This window comes from Seriola dumerili, unplaced genomic scaffold (genome assembly GCF_002260705.1).
Source record: "Seriola dumerili isolate Sdu_G_001 unplaced genomic scaffold, Sdu_1.0 BDQW01000035.1, whole genome shotgun sequence".
NCBI lineage: Eukaryota > Metazoa > Chordata > Actinopteri > Carangiformes > Carangidae > Seriola > Seriola dumerili.
The window spans coordinates 2954819-2975171 of record NW_019174290.1 but is presented as its reverse complement, the minus strand read 5'-3'; the positions used below and the strand labels follow the sequence as shown (position 1 = coordinate 2975171).

The 20353-nt window shown below is 40.1% G+C and overlaps 2 protein-coding genes across 2 annotated transcripts in view; both read left to right on the top strand.

The window, feature by feature from the left end:
• Positions 1-13452, top strand: part of tmem131l (transmembrane 131 like) — a 32928-nt gene extending 19476 nt beyond the window's left edge. Inside the window, exons 9-34 of the mRNA XM_022738319.1 lie at positions 765-918; positions 1903-1961; positions 2040-2145; positions 2247-2349; positions 2633-2753; positions 2927-3097; positions 3196-3265; positions 3362-3485; positions 3598-3667; positions 3785-3894; positions 4030-4099; positions 4316-4449; positions 4856-4998; positions 5117-5303; positions 5953-6138; positions 6535-6684; positions 6824-7370; positions 7467-7579; positions 7792-7961; positions 8063-8269; positions 8473-8551; positions 8971-9077; positions 9208-9340; positions 10095-10165; positions 10373-10506; positions 13002-13452. Coding sequence (XP_022594040.1) covers positions 765-918; positions 1903-1961; positions 2040-2145; positions 2247-2349; positions 2633-2753; positions 2927-3097; positions 3196-3265; positions 3362-3485; positions 3598-3667; positions 3785-3894; positions 4030-4099; positions 4316-4449; positions 4856-4998; positions 5117-5303; positions 5953-6138; positions 6535-6684; positions 6824-7370; positions 7467-7579; positions 7792-7961; positions 8063-8269; positions 8473-8551; positions 8971-9077; positions 9208-9340; positions 10095-10165; positions 10373-10506; positions 13002-13310 — 3828 coding nt within the window. The 3' untranslated portion in view covers positions 13311-13452. The remainder of the gene's footprint in view (positions 1-764; positions 919-1902; positions 1962-2039; positions 2146-2246; positions 2350-2632; positions 2754-2926; positions 3098-3195; positions 3266-3361; positions 3486-3597; positions 3668-3784; positions 3895-4029; positions 4100-4315; positions 4450-4855; positions 4999-5116; positions 5304-5952; positions 6139-6534; positions 6685-6823; positions 7371-7466; positions 7580-7791; positions 7962-8062; positions 8270-8472; positions 8552-8970; positions 9078-9207; positions 9341-10094; positions 10166-10372; positions 10507-13001) is intronic.
• A 1233-nt stretch (positions 13453-14685) lies between these two features.
• On the top strand, positions 14686-19632 carry tlr2 (toll like receptor 2). Its single transcript, XM_022738168.1, has 2 exons — positions 14686-14731; positions 17152-19632. The coding sequence occupies exon 2, from the start codon at positions 17161-17163 to the stop codon at positions 19561-19563; it is 2403 nt and encodes an 800-aa protein (XP_022593889.1). The 5' UTR covers positions 14686-14731; positions 17152-17160; the 3' UTR covers positions 19564-19632.
• Positions 19633-20353: the final 721 nt, after the last annotated feature.

The window sequence follows — 20353 nt, the reverse complement described above, 5'->3', positions numbered from 1 at the left end:
ATAATTGACGCAGGTCTCTCAGTGGTTTTGTGGTGCAATACTCATGATGCAAGAGATGCCTGTGGACAACCTAACTATATAGTCATAATTGTACAAACTGAAATCATCCATACATTCTGTTGCATGAGTGTCCCAGCTGTGATCTTCGGCTCGTATCCAAGATCAACACCTGCTCCTCAGTTCTTTTTCAGGACTCCTCTCGCAAAATTGTGAACTGGCCATTGGTCAGTGTCGATTCTGCCCACAGATTAAATGAGCCTTGCAGGAAGTTAGCAGCAGCCTTGATTTCAAGGGATTAGCTTTGCTATTGCAGTCCTTGAGCCTTGGTGGCACCAAGCCAGGGCGTCTGTCTACAGGTCGTCAAGTGGTGAATCACCCACTGAGGCGAGCCCCAGTTTGCAGTAAGATTTGCACTGTCCCACTGCTGATCTGTCCGTTTCAAGAGGGTGTTAGTCATAGGGTGGGTGGTAGTAGTACGTTACTGCCCGCTTGTTTCTGTCTGTTGAAGTACAGTAACAGTTGGTCAACAGCAAAGAAAATAATTTTTCCACTATCACTGATTTTCTTTCCACTGTCCCCTCAAAAACTTGATAATTTATAAAATTCATACATTCTTTCCCTCCACATTACATCCGGATTGTCCTTTTGTCTATCAACATGACTCTTCAGCTTTCAGCTTCTCATTGTTCCGCTGTTTGTCTTTTTTATTTCTTATCTGAATCTGTTTGGTGCATGACTGGTATGCCTTTCCTGTCCCGTCCCAGGGGTCCTGCCTCCAGAGTGAGGAGCGCCTCAGTCTGCAGATTAATCTGTCGGCGCGTGGAGACCGGCCCACTGACCTGGACAAGCTCAAGCCTTACGTCATTGAGCACATTCTGGTGCTGCTGGTGGCCCCCACTGATGGAGAGGCTGCAGTAGGTAGGTGTCTATGACCTTTCTGACCCACTGTCTGGAGGCAAATTCACTATGGGAACGTGACAGTGTGCTGCACTGCACAGCATTACTAAAGGAAACCATACAGTCTGATTATGACTGATTGTCTGTCATAAATACCATTTCAGTATGGAGAGAGAAACATCCAAGCACTCTAGCAAATTTCTGCTTTGTCAGCCTCGAGTCAAAGTACTTCAGTCAAAATCTTATCTGTCAAACTTTCTGTGGTGGACCGCTATCATAGCAAAAGTTCAAGGGATCAAAATATGTTTACACATTGATGTAAGGTCTAAACCTAATGAAGTTACTGCAGTTCCTGTGGCTGCTTTTTCCTTTTGTTTGACTTGTTTACTTTGACTCATGGGAAAAAATGATGTGTTGGTGTTATTGTTTTGAAAGAACTGTCAGATGAGAGGCATCAGAGAAATATGAGGAGACATTAGTTCCACTTTCCTGGTCTCACTTTACAAAGTAGCACATAGGCTGAAGATCAAAGAACAAATGAAATAAACCACTACACAGTATGTTCCTCCACATCATTGGTTTACTTTCAATGGTTTTGGAGTGAGCACTCACAAAGGCTTTGTCTTTTAGCCATATAAGTGAACCAAATTTGTGTTTCTAAACACATGTCATACTGCTTTTACATTCGGTGTTAGACTTTCTGTCAGTAGCAGACAGCAGACTGTGACTTGACTTGTTATAATGTTCTGTCAAACTGGTTATGCGAACAGGGATGTCATTTGTAATTTCCTTTCTAAGGAAATCTGTGTCTGGTTTGGTAAGCAGGTTTCAGCAAATTCTCATGACTCAAAGAATGTAAGCGAAATCTTACCATAGCAGTAGATGGATAGATAGATTTGCAAATATATCAGGTTCACATATAACCGTGTAAACTTATCAGTACTTACAATACTGTGCATATGTGCTCTGTTACTATTTATCTGTTGATTTTTCTGTTTCCTGCAGGGGAACCAAAAATAGGAGTTTATATGTTAAATTCTGGAGGCAAGAAGCTCTACATAAAGGTGAGTTTTTTTCTTTTTTTCATCATACCCTCTAGGTAGCATTATTTAGGCTTTGACAAGATGTTTTTACCTCCACAGGAAATGCAGGTGCTGTCAAAAGTGGAGGCTAGCCTGGAATTCAATCAGGTTCCTCTGAAACCAGAAGCAAAAAACTTTACTGAAGTGGCTACCCTAGCCTGCAGAGGTGAATAGTCCTTTCATTCCCAATAATCTCCTCTCAAAGTGCAATTTCATTTGACCCAAATGTGTTGAAATGTTTGACCAATGAGGTTTATCTGTTGTCAGGTTCATTGCCAGGCCATGGAAGGAAATGTGTAAGTCATATCAGTTTAAAAATTCTGGGAAACAGTACAAGCTACAGCTTCCCTGGGCTACATATCACGCACAGGTAATGTGGAGACCCTTTGCCATTTTGCTCTGTAGTTGTCCTAAGACACCATTAGAATTAAAGTAAAGCTTTTTGTCCTTTTGTTTGAACACACTGCAGTTATAGCAAGGGAAGTACACATATTTATTGTGTTTCTCATCATTAGGATAAGTCCATGACAGCAATTGTTTAAACACTAATGAAGTGTCATTAACATTTGATACAGATTAAAGGAGTCATTCTGTAATTTTAACGTTATTTTGTTGTTCCTTTCTGCAAATGGACCATGGGGGGATTTATTCAGCCTGTTCCATGTGAAACAAAGAGATGCAGACCAGGTGGATCTGTGGCTGACAAACCCTCTCCTCCTGCCCCTCACTGTGATGAATGCCAGCCTCTCACAGAAACTGCAGGGAGTAATGAAGGTATGCACCACTGCTTCGTGTAATGATAGGAAGCAGGTCTAATTGTATATTGATAAAATGATGATTAGCAAACATTCTGATGTTTCATTCTATGGTTCCAGCCATTTATCATATGAATGCCAAATTCAGGACAGAATTTGACACTAATGTCTCTGCTGCCCCCTGTCTGTCAGATGACGAACTTCAGCGGTCCACTGACAGTTCCCCAGGGCTGCTGGCGGATTTTGACCCTACAGCTGCTCAGCAAGGCCCTGCCTGTCAATCAGCTGTCCACTCTGAGTCTAGATACCAGCCTGGGCTCAGCCCTACACATCCCCCTCTACTTTCACTCTACTCCTTCCAAGGTAAGCGGGCAGCTCTTGCGGATAGTTAGTAGTATGTCAGATTTGGGATCAGAGATCAAGATCAGATTTTGTAATTGATAATGTGTTCATTCTCACAGCATGAGGAAGTGGTGTTTGAGGCAGAACGAGAGTGTGGGCGACCTTGCCCACTCAGATTGTCTGAAACAGGTGAGACAAGCATTTTATAATCCCATGTGTGAGAGAAAAAGTCATAATCTGATTTTTTTATTGTTCAATAATTAACTTTTTTCTCTTTTACAACAGCCCATTCAGAGTGGCAGCGTTCTCTTCTCCCAGACTTTTTCCCCTCGTCCTGGGATGTAGACAGCAAACTGGCTGCTGAACTCTGTTCTCGATGGCAGAACCACAAAGACAAACTCCCTTGCAGGTCCGTCTTAGATGCAGCACACTGCTTTCCTTTTTATGCCATTGTGAGCCTTGTAGTTGGTCATAACGCATCATTAACATCTTTAATCATGTGAATCCTTTTGTACTCTCAGGTGGCCCAGACTACCTGTAGACACATCCACTGCTCTGGATTTTGGTGCTACACCCGTCAATGAGAGCAAGGTGGGCAACCCTTAAAGATTGTGAATGATGGTTTGATTGGAATTGGAATGGATTTTTTGAAGATAGACTTAAAACCTGTGACATTTGTCTAATAGAAGAAGTGTTTTCACAATTCAGGTGAAGACTTTCATGCTGAAGAATCCTTCCTCTTCAGTGGTTTCTGTAGAGATTCGAATCCTCTCCCTGTACCCAGCACCTTTACAGGCTCTGGACCTCCTAACCAAATGGTACGCAGAGAACAGTAAATGTTTTATGTCACAGGGAATGATTCTATTGAAACATATTTTCTGCTTTAACTCTTTTGTGCCATGATGCTCCAGCACATTGCTTTAGTTAATTTCTTAAATTGTTTTCTTTGTCAGGTTTAATATCAGCCCCCTCTCTGTCAACATCAGCACCACAGAGTTTTCTCTGTTGGGTTCTCCACCAAAGGTAAATCCCTTAAAACACTCTTGGGAAATAAAGTTGTGGCACAGTTTAATCTTTTAGTATTTACTCATAGTATTTTGGCTTACAGGATCTAATCCTTATCTAACTTCAGCGATTCATTAAACACATGGACAACACTGGTATTCTTGAAATGCTTCAGTCTTGCCTATGTTGACTCCCCTGCTAATTTTCCCCACTTCTCTCTGTGCGTGCGTTCAGGCAGGTGAGAATGTGGAAGACATAACACGAGAGGGTGTCCTCCGTCTGCTGCTGCAGCCCTGGGAGGCCAGAGAGGTCGCTGTGGTCTTCACTCCCTCTGAACACAAACCCACCACTACCATTCTTATTATCAGGTACTGATTCATATTAATAGGATGAGTATGTCCATAGCTTTTGAATATACAGTATATGGTGTTTAGTTTTTGTGATAGCGTAAGATTTAAAGCTTCTTAAGAGACAGTTTGCATTTATGGTTAATTTTGTCGCCTGCTATTTTTAAGCCATTTGCTTTCCTATAAAGATGCTGTAGAAAGTGTGTCACAACCCACTTCAATAAGACAGTTAACTGGCTGAAACTGAAAATCTGACTGTTATTCTTGAATTTTGTACATGGAAAAAACATAAAATCTGAAACTGAAGAATAAACTTAAAAGAAGGTAAAAAATGAAACTGCTTTCAGTCTAATGTTAAGTCATACCTCTCTTTTTTTAAGGTGTGAATCAAAGCTTTAGTTTGTGTGTGTTCTTAACTGTTTTTCAGGAACAACCTGACAGTGTTCGACATGATGACAGTGCAAGGCCATGGAGCGAAAGAGCTGCTCAGAGTCGGAGGCAAACTACCCGGCCTGGGAGCCTCCCTGCGCTTCAACGTTCCTCAGTCAACTCTAATGGAGTGTCGTGATGGTGAGATTGACATTTACATTCAATGTAGATAAAGTACTGTTAAGTAATGTTGTCTTTAACTTTAGAAGTAAGTATTCACTTCACAAATGGCTAAAACGTTACTATACGTCACTCCTAGGTCTGCGCACCAACAAGCCGCTTTTCGCCATCAGAAAAAGTTTCAAGGTGGAAAATGCAGGAGAGCTTCCTCTGACAGTCATGTCAATGAATATAAATGGATATAAGTGTCAAGGATTCGGCTTTGAGGTGCTGCAGTGTCGCTCCTTCAGCCTTGACCACAACACTTCCTCTGAGATCACCATCGCGTAAGTGCAATTTTAGCCAGCTTTGTTGTTTATAACTTTTTTAATATCTGCCTTGCTTATATATATATATATATATATATATTTAGATTATGTTGACATGTAATATCTTTAGTACTTGGTATATATTACACCAGTAAGTCAGTTACAATTAATGCTGCTAGACTCTTAACTGGAACTACAAGAAGAGAGCACCATACCCCAATTTTCATATCCCTTCATTGGATACCTGTTGCTTAAAGGATACAGTTCAAAATTCTGTTAATCACATATAAGGCATTAACTGATTCAGCTCCAAACTACATCTCTGGCCTGCTAAGCTCATGTGTTTTAGGATTTAGTGACATCTATTGGTGAGATTGCAAACAACTGAATACCTCTTCCCTCATCCCTTCCTTTGCAAGCGTGTGGGAGAACCAATGGTGGGATTCAGTTAATGTAAAAATGCAAAAGGCCCTCTCTAGAGCCAGTGTTCGGTTTATCCCTTATGAAGAAAAGTGGTGGTGCAACATGGCGAGATAAGAAAGGCTGATTCTAAGTTAACAAAAACACAACACAATTCTACACACTGGTCCTTTAAGAAAAGTTCTAAAGTTTTATCATTATTATTGTTTTATCCTCTCTCATTGTCTCTACATGTCTCTCTCCTCAGGTTCACCCCAGACTTCACCTCGTCCTGGGTTATCCGGGACCTCACTCTGGTGACATCTCGTGGCACCTCTTTTCCTTTCACCCTCAATGTGACGCTGCCCCACCACATGTTGCCTCTCTGCGCTCAGGTAGTTCCTGGCCCAAGCTGGGAGGAAACCTTCTGGGTGATTACCCTCATCTTCACATGGTTAGTATCTTCTAAGTGGTTATTTCATTAAAGGATCTCCCCCACAAACATTTTAATAGCCTAGACTTGTTTAATGAACAACTGAAATGAAAATCCTCTCCCCATTGAGAAATTCAGCATCAATTAATGTGATAATATGGAGAGAATATAGGCCCTAAGTTTACACCTTCTGTCACTGGTCCTGTTACGTTCCATTCTGAACACAATAACAAACACACAGATCATGTAAAAGTTGTGTTGATCTCTGATCAGAAATGAGTAGAGAGCAGGTGCGTGTCAAAAATGATGACAGATTGTTAGAAAGAGATCATTCTAATCCTTGTTAAACTAATCACAGCAATAAGTTTTTTTGTAGTTCAAATCTTCTAATAATTTTTGTATTTCTGTTCTTTGCAGCTTCTCACTGTTTGGTGTGTGTCTGATGGCCTTCCGTCAGGCTCATTATATCCTGAATGACTTCTCCACACCCAGCATCAGAAGCAACCACAACTCTGTCCTGTCCCGGGAGAACGGCTCCTTCAACAATATCACACCCAATGGAGTAAAGTATGTCCAGTGTTCTTTTCAGTTGTTTCCCTGCACACTTCATTGACTGTTTACTGTTTGCACAAAGTCAAACACTGCACATGGATTTTTTCTGGTGTTGAAACACTTCAAGATATCTTTTTGTGTCTCATTCATACAGTAAAACAAAGGGAAGTTGTAAGAGCTATGTGGACACCTGTACCACCTCTGATAAAGGTAAGGGGCGTGGCTCTCCAGCTTTGGCCAACAGCCCCGCCCCACGTCCTCAATCCTCGAAGAAAGGCTCCTCAACTACCCCATCCCAACCACAAAAGAAACACAAGGTTTCACTTTATTACACCAAATACAAGTCCAGCTCGTCCGCAGCAGCTGGTGCTGTGACAATGGATGAAGAACACGAAGACCTGACTCCAGATGCCCCCCTGACCCCAGACCCTGATGTCTGCAACAACAATGAACCAGCTTTCATCAGTGAGCTGGATAAAAAGATATCCGCAGACTTTAAAGAAGACCCCAACAGAACTATAGAAGATAGAGTGCCAGCAGTTATGTTTCCCATGGAAATGCCTGCTGGTTTCCCAGATAACATCACATTGGGCCCAGGACCTAGACCAGGCCTGTTAGTGTGCAGTCCTGTAGAGAAGAGCTGCACTGAGCACTATGCAGAGAAGATCGACTCTGAGAAAAGGGACAGTTCTGAACTAGAGGTAATTTATAATATCAATATCTATTGCAAACAGTACAATCTAATGGGTCCCTATGAAAAACTAACCATCATCACTTTATGGTTTTAACCACTCCAGCTGAGAGACGACGGCAAAGGCCAGAAAAAGAATGCACCGAGCACAGAGACTGGCACTGCACCAGGGAATAATAAGGGAAAGAGGAGTCGCAGGAAGACAGAAAATATCTCCAGGTAGACCACGATTTACCTATATTTTCATCTATGAATCACTCAACATTAATTCTGATATTTCATAGTAAAATACCATGATACTGGTCTTGCTATTTAAAGATGAATAAAGAGCTACGTTACGTTCTGTCAATGAAACTAAATATGACATACTGTGTTATCAAGCATGTAACAGTAAGATAAAATTTGTTATGTTTGTGTGATTACTGCACTAGTGCTCCTGACCACAATGTGATAGTGATGCCAGAGAGGGAGAAAGAGCCTGATTGGAAAACAGGGGACCGTAACATCACCGGAACCCGCAACAGGAACCGCTGCTGCAACACCTTCAAGTCAGAAGCACTAAAGCCTGGAAATATTGCTGAGAGCCCCCTCAAACAAAACGGTGGGAAGAATTGACCTGTCACAGTTCTCTGTAGCATTCCCAATTCAAGCACAACTGAATAATTGATTTTAATGTTTCTGGCTTTTGTTGATTTGTTATAGGTGTGTGTCCTGCCCGCACTCGAAGAAAGTGTCCTACAGAGAGGCGTGGCGGTGGTGTGTGTGAGTCAGGTTCAGACTCCGGCAGCTCATCAGGCAGTGTGAGGGCCAGCAGAGGGAGCTGGGGCAGCTGGAGCAGCACCAGCAGCATGGAGGGAGACAAGGACCCTAGTGCCCGGACACACGCCTGCACTACCTCATCCAGAAAAAGTATGGAGCACTTGTGCACTACATTATCAAGTAATATAAGAACTGCAGTAATATCCTCTTTTTACTTTATAGGTACATTATTCTATGCAAAAAGTTTCATAATTTTCCCACAATCAGGTGCATAACCAAAAAAAAAATACACAGAAACAAATCATCAATAAGAATTATGATTTGCCAAATGTTGACACGTTTTGTTTTTACAGGGGACTCCATGCAGTACAGTGTCTACCCAGTAGAGAGAGACTGCTACCAGACCATGAATACAAACTACAAGGCTCTGAGGTACTAGATCAAACACAAACACACACACACACACACTCGGGACAGACTGATGATTGTATGAGCCACGGCAGAAACATGCTCTTACCTTAGGGTTTGTTAGCAATTGTCAGCTAAAGATTAATACTTGTTCGTCTGTGTTTTAATGTGGACAACATTTTGAATTGTCATGGATTGTATTGAGCACTATTAAGTTAAATAGAAATGTAGGTAATTTGGTATATATGTAATATAGTGCAATATACAGTATGTATTGTAGAGTTGCAGAGGAAAATTTTATATCAATTCTATTAGTGTGTCTATTATTAACATCTATCCACTTGTCACCATGGTCAGGCCACTGTTGTCTGAGAGACGACTGTGAACAGTTTTTTTCATCCAATCCCTGTTTGACTTGTAACCTTTGCCTTCTCTCTGTTCAGCATGAACAGTTTGTACCGTAAAGACTTGTGCCAAAGCCCAGATCCCACAGCCTCCTCCTTTGCCCCGAGTTTTGCTGCTGTTGCTGCAGGAGTGGACAGGAACATGGGTAAAGGCATTCATAACAAATGCATACTTGCTGTGTTTTTTAAGGTTAAGCAAAATTTAAAACTTCTTCAACTAACAGACTCTAGCATTACTTCTAATTTCTAATGGGAAATTGATGGGTTCTTCCTTAGACCTGACCGGTCAGTATTTGCCTGAAGAGACGTGGTCGGCTCCATCCATACCCCTCACCAATGAGTTCAGATACAACACCACTGAGGCGCTGCCCTACATACCTCAGCCAGCACCCACCAGCTCATACAATGGGTAGGTGTTTGAATGCATGTTAGTTAAAGCTCCACTCATGTTTTTATTTCAACAGTAAATTAAATATCTGTCTGTAATATAAAATGGGTTGTTCCTAGTCACAAATACAGCACAAAACAGCAGTTGAACATTTTGCAATCTAAGATACTTTTTTTTAGGAGTTGGAGACAGAATTGACCTAATGAGAGACAGTATTTAACTTGTATTTGTCAGATGGACAGATATATAACCCCACATAATTTCTAATGGCGCTATATGCCTACATGAAGCAAATGTAGGAAATTATTTGCCAACACTGGCCACAGTAACATTATGTCAGGCTCTGTATCTGCCCCCAAGTGCCAAAAAAATCAGTTGCATCTTTGAAGAAGCATAATAAGATCAACTGGACAGAAAATCTTTGGTCCGTTTGTGACAAAATTAACAGAATAAATTTAATGGAATTTCCTAATGTTAATCTCCTAAATCAGAGTGGCTGTGGTAAATGTCTGTATTCATCTGAAAACTGACTAACAATCACTATGATGCAACTTAACCCCTCTGTTTGAACAGTATCCCTTACTGCTTAAAATAACTTCATTAGTTAGCACATAGATCTGTCCTGACGTGGTGCTGATACTAGTTTATAGTTTGAATAATTACCTTCCCAGTGCTGCAGCAGTCTCTATCTCTGTGTTTCTGTACATCAGTGTTACAGTTTTATCTGTCCCTATTAATGTCCCTATTTCATAAGGTGTTTCCTTGTTTCCTGCAGGTTTACTTGGAGTAATTCCAACAGCCATTGCAACAGTCCCTACACCTACTGTGAGGAAGCCAACTACATAGGTACAAGCTCATAATGTGCAGTTTACTTGAACTTGAAGCACGTTTTATATTCATATTACACTTCATATAATTTTTAATTTTGATGAAAAGGAAATAAATGGTCTGGAATTAAATCACTTGAAATTTACTGCAACAGGTGTTGACATTTCATCCTTAAGGTTTCTGTGGATTCAAGCTCAGCATTTGTTTGTTGTAATCATTTTGTAGGTAATGGAACATTTCCCAGTGGTTTCCCTGGGCAGGAGGGCCAGAACACACATAGCAATCAGACCAGCTGGAATGAGGAACAGCCTCAGGAATCGCCATCAACCTGGGACACAGCAGCCTGTGTGGGCAGCAAGGTGACAACTCACAATACATACCTCAGACTAAAGCCCCTTTTACACTGGTTAAAAAACTCCCTAATATCAGGCTTTTGTCGGCAGTGGAAAAGGGTACAATCAGCATTCACACCCGGGTCCAATGAATCTGCAGTAGACATGAGTATTTATTGGCTCCGGCTCCGATCAGCATCGGTAAACCCAACACCCGTTTGTACCCACTACTTTTATCCCCTTTTGTATGCTGTGACTTCTTTCAGAGCACACAAACATGTAGAGTCACCTGTCACCTGCGTGGTGCTGTTAAACCAGAAACACCACAGCTACACTGCACTCGAGGATGAAAGAATGAGCTGCAGCCCTGAAATAAGTTACATCAAAAATACATCAGATGTCTTGTTTTGCCCAATAAAGGTCCAGAATTCAAAGATATTAAGTCATGTGTAACACAGAATATCTTCACATTTGAGAAGCTGCAGAAATGAAAATATTTGGCACTTTTACTTAAGAAATAGCTAAAACTATTGGATTATGGAAATTGGTTCAAATTAATTAATCGACTAATTTTTTTCTCTACTTTGTTGTGATGCAGGTAAAATGTTGTTTGCTGGTCTTACTGGCGGCATTTTATTGATAATTTTGAAGGAACTTTTAGCTGAGTGAAATGAAGTAGAAATATTCTTATGATTGATATTCCCCAACTCTGGACTTACTTTATATAAACCACAAGAATATAACACTCAGAGAAATTTCCCCAACTAGAGGACATTTGCATTTAAATATAGATGTACAGGATGTGCTTAAAGTCTTGAAATGAAAAAATAAATGCAGTGGGTGAATAAAATGTCATGATATAATTTATACATATACATATATATCTCAAATAATTGGAACACAGTATGAAATAACACAAAATGTTATGAGTTACCATATTATAAGCACTAAATGGGGCGAGAATATGGGGAAACGATGAGTAATTGCAGTTTCTCACACTACTGTTACTGATTGTGATCACAGTGGAACCACAGTATGACGTCTTCTTTGTTTTGACTCGTGTATCTTTTAGAGGCAGTTATTAGCTCTTGAACTTCACTTCATCACTTCACTCTATAGAAATGAGGAACAAGTGCATGTGTTTTTAGACTCAGTCTTACAGAAAGTGGGTTTTTTTTTATAAATTCCTCTGCTTCTCCTTTTTACACAGCTGTCATTGTCCTTCATCTTGCACACTGTTGCATGCACTTCACGTGCCATTCTTTTCAACGTAACTCGGAATTTAAACTATTAGACTATTGTCTTATCACAGGTTAACTGGTATTGGTGTGCATGTTGGTAGATATTACACATGCAAAAAGAAATTGCATTACATAAATATTTTACAAACTGCAAATGTACCTTCGATTATTTTTTTTGATTGTTATTTTAATACTTGGTTGCTGCAGTTGCATTTTAAATGGTAATTATAGAATAATTTATTTTCAAATCTGGTTTTAAAATTTTTGTTGTTTTTTCGTTTTTATGAACAGCGGTTTATTGATTTATTGTAAAATATACATCATCAGTAGAAAGCCCTCAATTTTTAACCAAAATAAATGGATGCTTACCTTAACTGGCTGATATATTATCAGTATTTTTAAACAACGCATTTATTATTTATTTCTTTTTAATATTTATTTTATTTTGTTAAATTTATACATTTCTACTCAAATATTGGCCATAAAAGTATAAAAAGTATCTGCTGTGCTTAAAGCTAATGAAGTGAGGTAATAATTGTAGAAAATTGCGTAATGACATTCAAAAACAGACATCAAACAAAAAGGAATTGCATCTTGTGGAAAATGACTGCACAGTAAAATACATTTCTAGATTATAAGTGTTACACATTGCATGCAGCAAGTTGTTATTTGTTTTACGACTTGCAGTTGTCATCCTGACAACAGGCAGAAAAGTATTTCTGCGACCCTTGAATCATTGAGTCAAGTATGTAAGGCAGTAAATCAAGGCTTTATTATTTTTATATTAAGATTTTCAACTATGACGATATATATAGCTGAAATATTTCTTGAAGGGATAACCTTAATTTTTTTGGTATTTTTGCCCGTGAGAGGCGTCTGACACTCAACAAAGCTCCCCAGCTGTCGTCAAAAACAGGGGATATTGCATTTACATAGCAAGCGTCTTAACTGCTAGTTGCTATGACACCTGAAGAGGTTACATTTTTTGCTGAGGATGGGGGTCTTTACTAGAGCAGGAAGGTAATTTTCTTTATGCTGAAAAGGAGAGATGAGATTTAAAAACCGTGAAATGACAGCCAGGTCACCACCGCAGGGAGCAGACAGCCGAACGCACAATGGTAGCAGAGCACAGTTACAGGTAAGGTTTGGAAATCTCACGGAAGTATAGTATTGGGAGACAGCATCTTTAGACAGCTGTGCACAGTAGCACCTGAACACACAAACTAAAGCTCAGAGAAGTAGCTGCAGAGTTCATGCTTCCCCTCTTTTCATCCTTTACAGCCATACTTCTCGGGTACCCGCAGCCTCTCCCCCATGTCCAGCCTGTTTGGATCCATCTGGACGCCTCAGAGCGAGCCCTACCAGAGCCACTTCCAACCTGAGCGATCAGCCCCGATGTCCCCCGTGTCCCCCATCACCCCTCCTCACTCTCCCTTCAGCCGGGAGCCAGAGGTGACCTGCAGACCGATCCAGTACTCCAGCTTCAACCCATTCGGCCCACACATGAACCTGGACATATGGAACTCTTCTTCCAACCGCAGCTCCAACTCACAGCTCTCCAACGACTCTGGCTACTGTGGAGATGTTTAAAGTAAAACAAAACAAAAACAAAACAGCAGACCTTAACAATAATGGCAAACATATAAACCATTGATATGTAAAAGAAAGGAAATAAAAGTGAATGTTCTTTTATCATTATTGGGGAAAATGTGAATATTCCTTTTCTTTTATGTTCCCATTTTCAAATGTTAAATGTTGTGAAAGGTTAACCCTTTTGTTGTATATTTTTCTAGATGTTTTGCAGTTTTGATCATGGAAAATAAAAAAAAAAAAGGTTTTCTACTTGAACATTTCAGTCTTTTTTGATTAACATAATTTACATAATTTATAATTTGATCATTTGAATCAATTGTCAGAGCCACAAGCCAAAAGACATAATACAATAAAAAAAAATAAAAAAAATAATAAACTGCTCCCTTTTAAAGCCTGAGATAGTTTGTTAGTACTACTAGTGATTAGTACTTAGGTGTGGACATTTGTAATTGTTTTCAGATTCATTCTTTGTGAAATATCAAGAGCAAATTTAATGCCAATCTGGCTGTTAGTTTTCCAGATATCTCGTTGTAAACTATGGACTGAGTAGGTATCAGCTCCCATACTGACCTATTACGTATAACTATCCAAATGAGCTGTACACTGTGAGGTATGTACTGTAGGTTTTCATTTGGGGAAAATAAGAGATATCAGATTAGTAGTCTGTTCCAGATAATACATATATTTTAGAAGATTAACAGTCTAGCAAGAAATCCTACCAAAGATTGACAGATAGATAATCTTGTGACACCACCCGTCTGAGGCCCTGTTGAAAAAACAGGGTGCTATATGCACTAGTTGCAGCTCTACTATTTGAACACTGCACATCCATCGGTTCCACTTTCCCTGTGCAAGATTCGAACTGGTGCATTTGACATAAATGAGTCTGATTTGTTTTTCCCGTCATTGACTGTAGAGATGCATTCACTTTAACATTTTCATCGTTTTCAGCAGAGATATATATAGAGCCCATTCAGCGTTACTGACAGGAGAAGGGGTTTCGTTTGTTGTAGGTGCTGATCCACCTCAAGAACTTGAAGCTGTACACAAGTGAACTATGAAGCCTACCAAACTAGGGATCGACCGATTATCGGCCGGGCCGATTATCGGCGCCGATATTCAGCATTTTGACGTATATAGGCATCAGCCTTTTTTTAAATTGGACGGCCGATATATCGGCCGTCCAATTTATATCTCTTATAAGAGATCAATTTAAAACTGGGTTGTTTTGGCTCTGATGCAGCCGCGCCTCTCTGTCTGCTGTCACTGCTCTGTCTCCAGCATTGTCCCACCCACAGCACCATCTGATTGGTTACAAGCAGAGCCACGGTAACAGCCAATCAGCAGTGAAAGCTGTGCATGCACAGTGCTTACACACACGGTGGAGAAGGTCCGGAGAGCAGATACTTGTTTTGAAGGTAAGTTAAGGCAGCAGAGTTTCCCGAAATTGTAATCATCCCAGTCCTCTAAAACTCACAACTACTAGTAACATTACTGTGAACCCATTAACGTTATATAAACATAAGCGGCAGTTCTGCTCGCTCGCAGTCCCTCCAGACGTGCCTGTTAATCACTTGAAACAAGGTTGCTGATAATATCGATATGGAAATAGTCTGTGATAGTAGAAGTCTCTGTGTGTGTGGTGTGTGTGTGTGTGTGTGTGTGTGTGTGTGTGTGTGTGTGTGTGTGTGTGTGTGTGTGTGTGTGTGTGTGCGCGCGCGTGCGTGCGTGCGTGCGTGCGTGCGACTGAGAGAGTGACTGAGAGAGAGAGTAAAAACCTAATGAACTCAATTCAGTCCAGTTTTATTGCAGGGAAGCCCGTCGAGGTGAAGGTTGGTTAGCTTTTAGTGTAACGTTGGCCCACCGGTCCGCTTTCTCCTTCTCTGGCTCTAGATGCTCAGCAGACTGTAGCAATGGGGAGAATGTCTGTTATGGTGGAGAATAGTGTGTGTTTGTGTGGAAGTCACATGAGAAACTCTACAACTACTGTGAGGCCCAATACGTTAGCGGCAGCTGTCTGTTCCTACGATAAACATTGATTATTAAAGTGAAGATGCTGTAGGCCAGGCCTATTCAATTGGCGGCCCGCGGGCCACATGCGGCCCAGACGCAATACCCGAGTGGCCCAGCTCGTGGTTCAGACAAAAAAAGAAGAAGAAAAAAAAAAAAACAGAGAAAAACACATTTTGCGAGAATATCTCGAAATCCCTACAGTACTTCAGACAGTGAATGCAACACTCCAGGTAACCCACATTGTAGCGTGTTGTTTTGTTTCGAAAGTTACTTTTACAAAGTTACTGATATAAACCTTTTAATGAGTTACATAAGACAAAAATGTTTATTCTTATATTTCAGAAGTGAAAAAGTATTGCTTCTACCTCAGTTCAATTACAGTTCTTGAATTGTATTTTATGCACTTTTAGATGTGGCTGCGTTATACAAAAATTTAAAGGGGAAATGATGAATAAACATCACTTGTTTCACTATATTTATTTGTGTTGGTTTGAAATTTGTCATTACCTCCTGCTTATTGACCGCTAGGGCTGTCCCAAAGGATTATTCTTTAAACGATATTAAGTAGCATTAAGTTTTAAATGCAAATTTAAATAATAATTAATGTTTTTTTTCTTAATTTATCAGTTTATTAATCGATTTCATACCATGGCCACAGATTTCTCAATTCTGATTAGGTGGCAGATGTGCATTCATTTCTAGTAATCGGACAGTTTGTCATTTTAAATTAATGTGACAGTCTTAACAGTGAGGCTTACTGAACTTGAGTTATTTGTTCAAAGAATGAACTAAGATAGATAAATGCAGTATCTTGTCAGTTAAAACACAAACTTAATTTTAAATGTTTGATATTTACAAGAATCTGTCCTTGCACTGTTCAAGCTGGCTCACTGGAACACAATAATGTTATACCTGTGCTTTTCCTACTCTGACAAGTCAAAATGTTTGCTGTGAAAAAAGCGTATATTATAGTGAAACAGAATATTAAATGCAAGTGTTTCCAAGAAAAATGATGGCCTTTCTCTGTGGGGGACTTCCTACCCAAAGGAGCTTAGTAATCATTTGTTTTACACACAATCTTCATTTTCATTTTAAATATTTACATCAGATTGTGTAGGGTTAGTTTGATAAATATGAACATGTCAGCTCATTAACCACAGGTCATGGTAGCTGCATCGATCTAGGGATGGCAATGTTGATTAGTCCACTGATTTGGTTCAGACTGACATATCTCAACAGCTCCTGGATGGACTGGCACCAAATTTTGTGCAGACATTCAATGTCCCCAGAAGATGAATCCCTAATGACTTTGGTGTTCCACGAACATTGACTCTAGCACCACCATGAGGTTGATATTTGAGATTTTGAGTGAAATGTCTCGACAGCTTTTGGACTTGTTGCCATTAAATTTGGTTCAGACATTTATGCTCCCCACACGATTAATTGTAGTAATGACTTTCATGATCCCCTAACTTCAAAGTCAAAATTGTAATTTGTCCACTACTTTGGTATATGGCCAAATATCTGCAAAACTAAAAACATTTCCATCAGCCTCAGCTGTTTGTGTTTCGAGCTAATTAGCCAATATTAGCATTAGTCATTGTGTTAAATTCAAATGGCAGTCATGGTCAACCGCTCATTATCAGCATTTTAGCGTTGTCATTTCAAGCATGTTAGCATGCTGATGTTAGCATTTAGCTCAAAGCACCACAGCTAAATGGAGTTGCTACCATGTGTCTTGGCTTGTTTATTGCCAAATTACTTTGCACAACAGTTTGGAAGAAAAGGCCTGATGGTTGGTTTTCTTTTCATTTGTTTTTTACAGGAAGTCAAGATGAAAATCCTGACGTCGCTCATGTTTATCCTTCTGCTAATGCATCAAAGCTTTTCACTCTCCACACCGCAGTGTCACATGTGTGAACAAACATCATGTAACTGCTCAGGACAAAACCTGCAGAAAGTCCCCGCAGCCCCCTCAAAGCTCATCACTGAACTCGACATCTCTTTTAACAGACTGACGACGATACTAAAAGATGATTTTCTTGCTTATGCCAGTTTAAGGTCTTTGATCATGACTAGCAACAACATCAAAACAATCCAGGAACAAGCATTTGACCCGCTGATAAATCTGGAGAAACTGGACCTGTCTTTAAATCAACTGGATACGTTGTCTGCTGGATGGTTTAAGAACCTTTCTACCCTTCGGTACTTGAATCTTTTGGGAAACAAATACGTAACATTGGGTCAAGGCAATCTGTTCCAACCACTGAAGAAATTAAAGACCCTACATTTTGGAGGACCTCAGCTTCAGTCTGTCAGGAAAAATGACTTTTCAGGTCTTAGTGGTCTTGAAGAGCTGTTTTTTGATGGGAAAAATCTACTGCAGTATGCAATAGGAGGTTTGAGAGAAATTGGGCCTATTAGCCATGTGACACTTGGTTTGAATGGTCCTTTTATGACAAATCTAAAGCTTGTAATTGATGTAGTATCTGATGTCGTACACCCAAACACAACACTGACTTTCACTGACACATGGCTCCTTTTAGAGTATCAAATCTCCCCATTTAAAGTAGCCTACAACCGTGGAACTACAGGTCTTATTTTTAAAAATGTTACCATGACAGTTGCAGCTTGTATAGCACTTCTAAATTTGCTACCAGACTCTAATATAACTATGTTGGCACTTGAAGATACAACATTTTTTTTAACATCTCTGAGTCACTTTACATCAATTCCAGACAAGTACCGTTTGGAGGTTGTTGTCATAAAAAACGTGGAAGTCCCTCAGTTCTACAATTTTCCAGCCATCACTTTCTTGGAGCCACTACTGAAAGTGGTGCGAAGGGTGTCACTGCTAAACTCCAAGTTGTTCGCCATTCCCTGTGAATCCTCAGCTGATTTCTCACAGCTGGAGTATTTGGATATCAGTGACAACATTTTCAGTGATCTCACGCTGAGAGAAATGATGTGTGACGGCAAAGGTGTCCTTTGGAGTCTGCAAACCATCAATATCAGCAGAAATGACCTACGGTTAATCAACAGCCAGCTCTTCACCAAACTAGAAAATCTAAAAAACATTGACATGAGTGGAAATGTGTTTCACAGAATACCTGAGACTTGTAAGTGGCCGCCAAATCTTAGATTCTTAAACCTTTCATCAACACATTTAACAAAGGTGACCTCTTGCCTGCCAGAAAGTTTACACATCCTTGACCTATCAGACAATAAATTAAGCGTGTTCAACATCAAGCTACCCTTTCTCACAGAGTTATACATCTCCGGCAACAAGATTGGTAGTTTGCCTGATAGTAGTTTATACCCTCGTCTTGAATCCATCTCCATTCAAAACAACGACTTGCAGACATTCAGCGGTAATAATCTAAATGACTATAAAAATCTGAAGAGGCTGGAGGCTGCTGCTAACACGTACGTCTGTTCATGTGAATTTGTAGCGTTCATGACAAGTGACTTGGTGAAACATCGAGTCAGAATTAGAGACGAGTTCACATTGTACATCTGTGACTCCCCTGATGCTGTGAGAGGAAAGAGTGTGGCAGACGTGAGGTTATCAGTGTTTGAGTGCCACAGGGCGTTATCTTTTTCTTTACTCTGCTCAGGCATCCTGGTAATGTTTCTGCTCTTCTTACATTTGTGTCACAAGTACAGTGTTGTGTGGTATATAAAGATGACTTTGGCCTATCTGAAAGCTAAGAGAAAGCCAAAGTTAAAAAGGGGAGAGCTTGAGTATGACGCCTTTGTGTCCTACAGTGAGATGGACTCTGGTTGGGTGGAAGCCCATCTGGTTCCTGAGCTCGAGCAGTGCGAGCCCCCTTTCCGACTCTGCCTTCACAAAAGAGACTTTGTACCTGGGGGATGGATTATAGACAACATCATGGACGCCATTGAGAAGAGTCACAAAACACTCTTCATCCTTTCTCAGCATTTTGTCAGGAGTGAATGGTGCAAGTACGAGCTGGACTACACCCATTTCAGATTGTTTGACCAAAACGACGACACAGTTGTTCTGATTCTGTTGGAGCCCATTGACAAAAACACCATCCCAGAAAAGTTCTGTAAGCTGCGGAGAGTCATGAACTCCAGGACGTACTTGGAGTGGCCTGATGATGACAACCAGGTTGCCAGGTTCTGGCAGAGTTTGAGAACAGCTATTAAAAGACCTGTGACTGATAATGATGGAGTCAATATATTCTATCAAGCTGGTAATGTGGTGTTTTGAATTGTAGTGTTATATTCAGGGGACATGCTCTTTTTTCCCCATTCACAGCAGCTACATGCACTATGTGAAGCCATTTGTACATCATTTGGGGAAAACATGATAGTTGCCCAGGAAAAACAAATGATCATATTTTGAATCTAACTGGTCTCTATCTGATACAACACAACAAATTTTGTCAATTACTCATTTTCACTGCTGCCACATAAAAAGACGCATAAAATGTCTGATCTTACTATTTTGATTTTTCATGACATAGGTGGGCAATGAATTTGGTATAAACAGCATCACTAATCATGAAACCTATTTTTGTTACACTATACTGGAATACAGTTCATAGATTTAATGTTTAGATGACAAATCTACATTTAAATCCAGATAGAAGAAGCTGTTCAACTCGTCCGAAAGATTTTTGTTTAACTTTTCCTCACAGCCACAATGTTTTGAATAACACTAAATACTGCATGTGACAGTGGATCTTTGTGTCATTTATGACCTGGTAAAACAAGCCGCTGCCATTGCCCCAGACAGACAAACAAATGACAAGGAAGTTACATCGTCACTGATGACCTGCGTTGATGAGAGGACATTTTCATTTTCATTTTGACCCGAAAAGAACGCAGTGTCATGTAAACATAAATGGACTGTGGGCGCTGTTTGCTTATTGTTTTTGAATATTGTCACTGTAGAGCAGGTTAAGTCTTTGAAAATTAATTAATTTCAGTTTTCATTCATAGAACACCCACATGAGGATGTGAAAATGAAAATGTAAAATTGGATTACTGCATTTTCT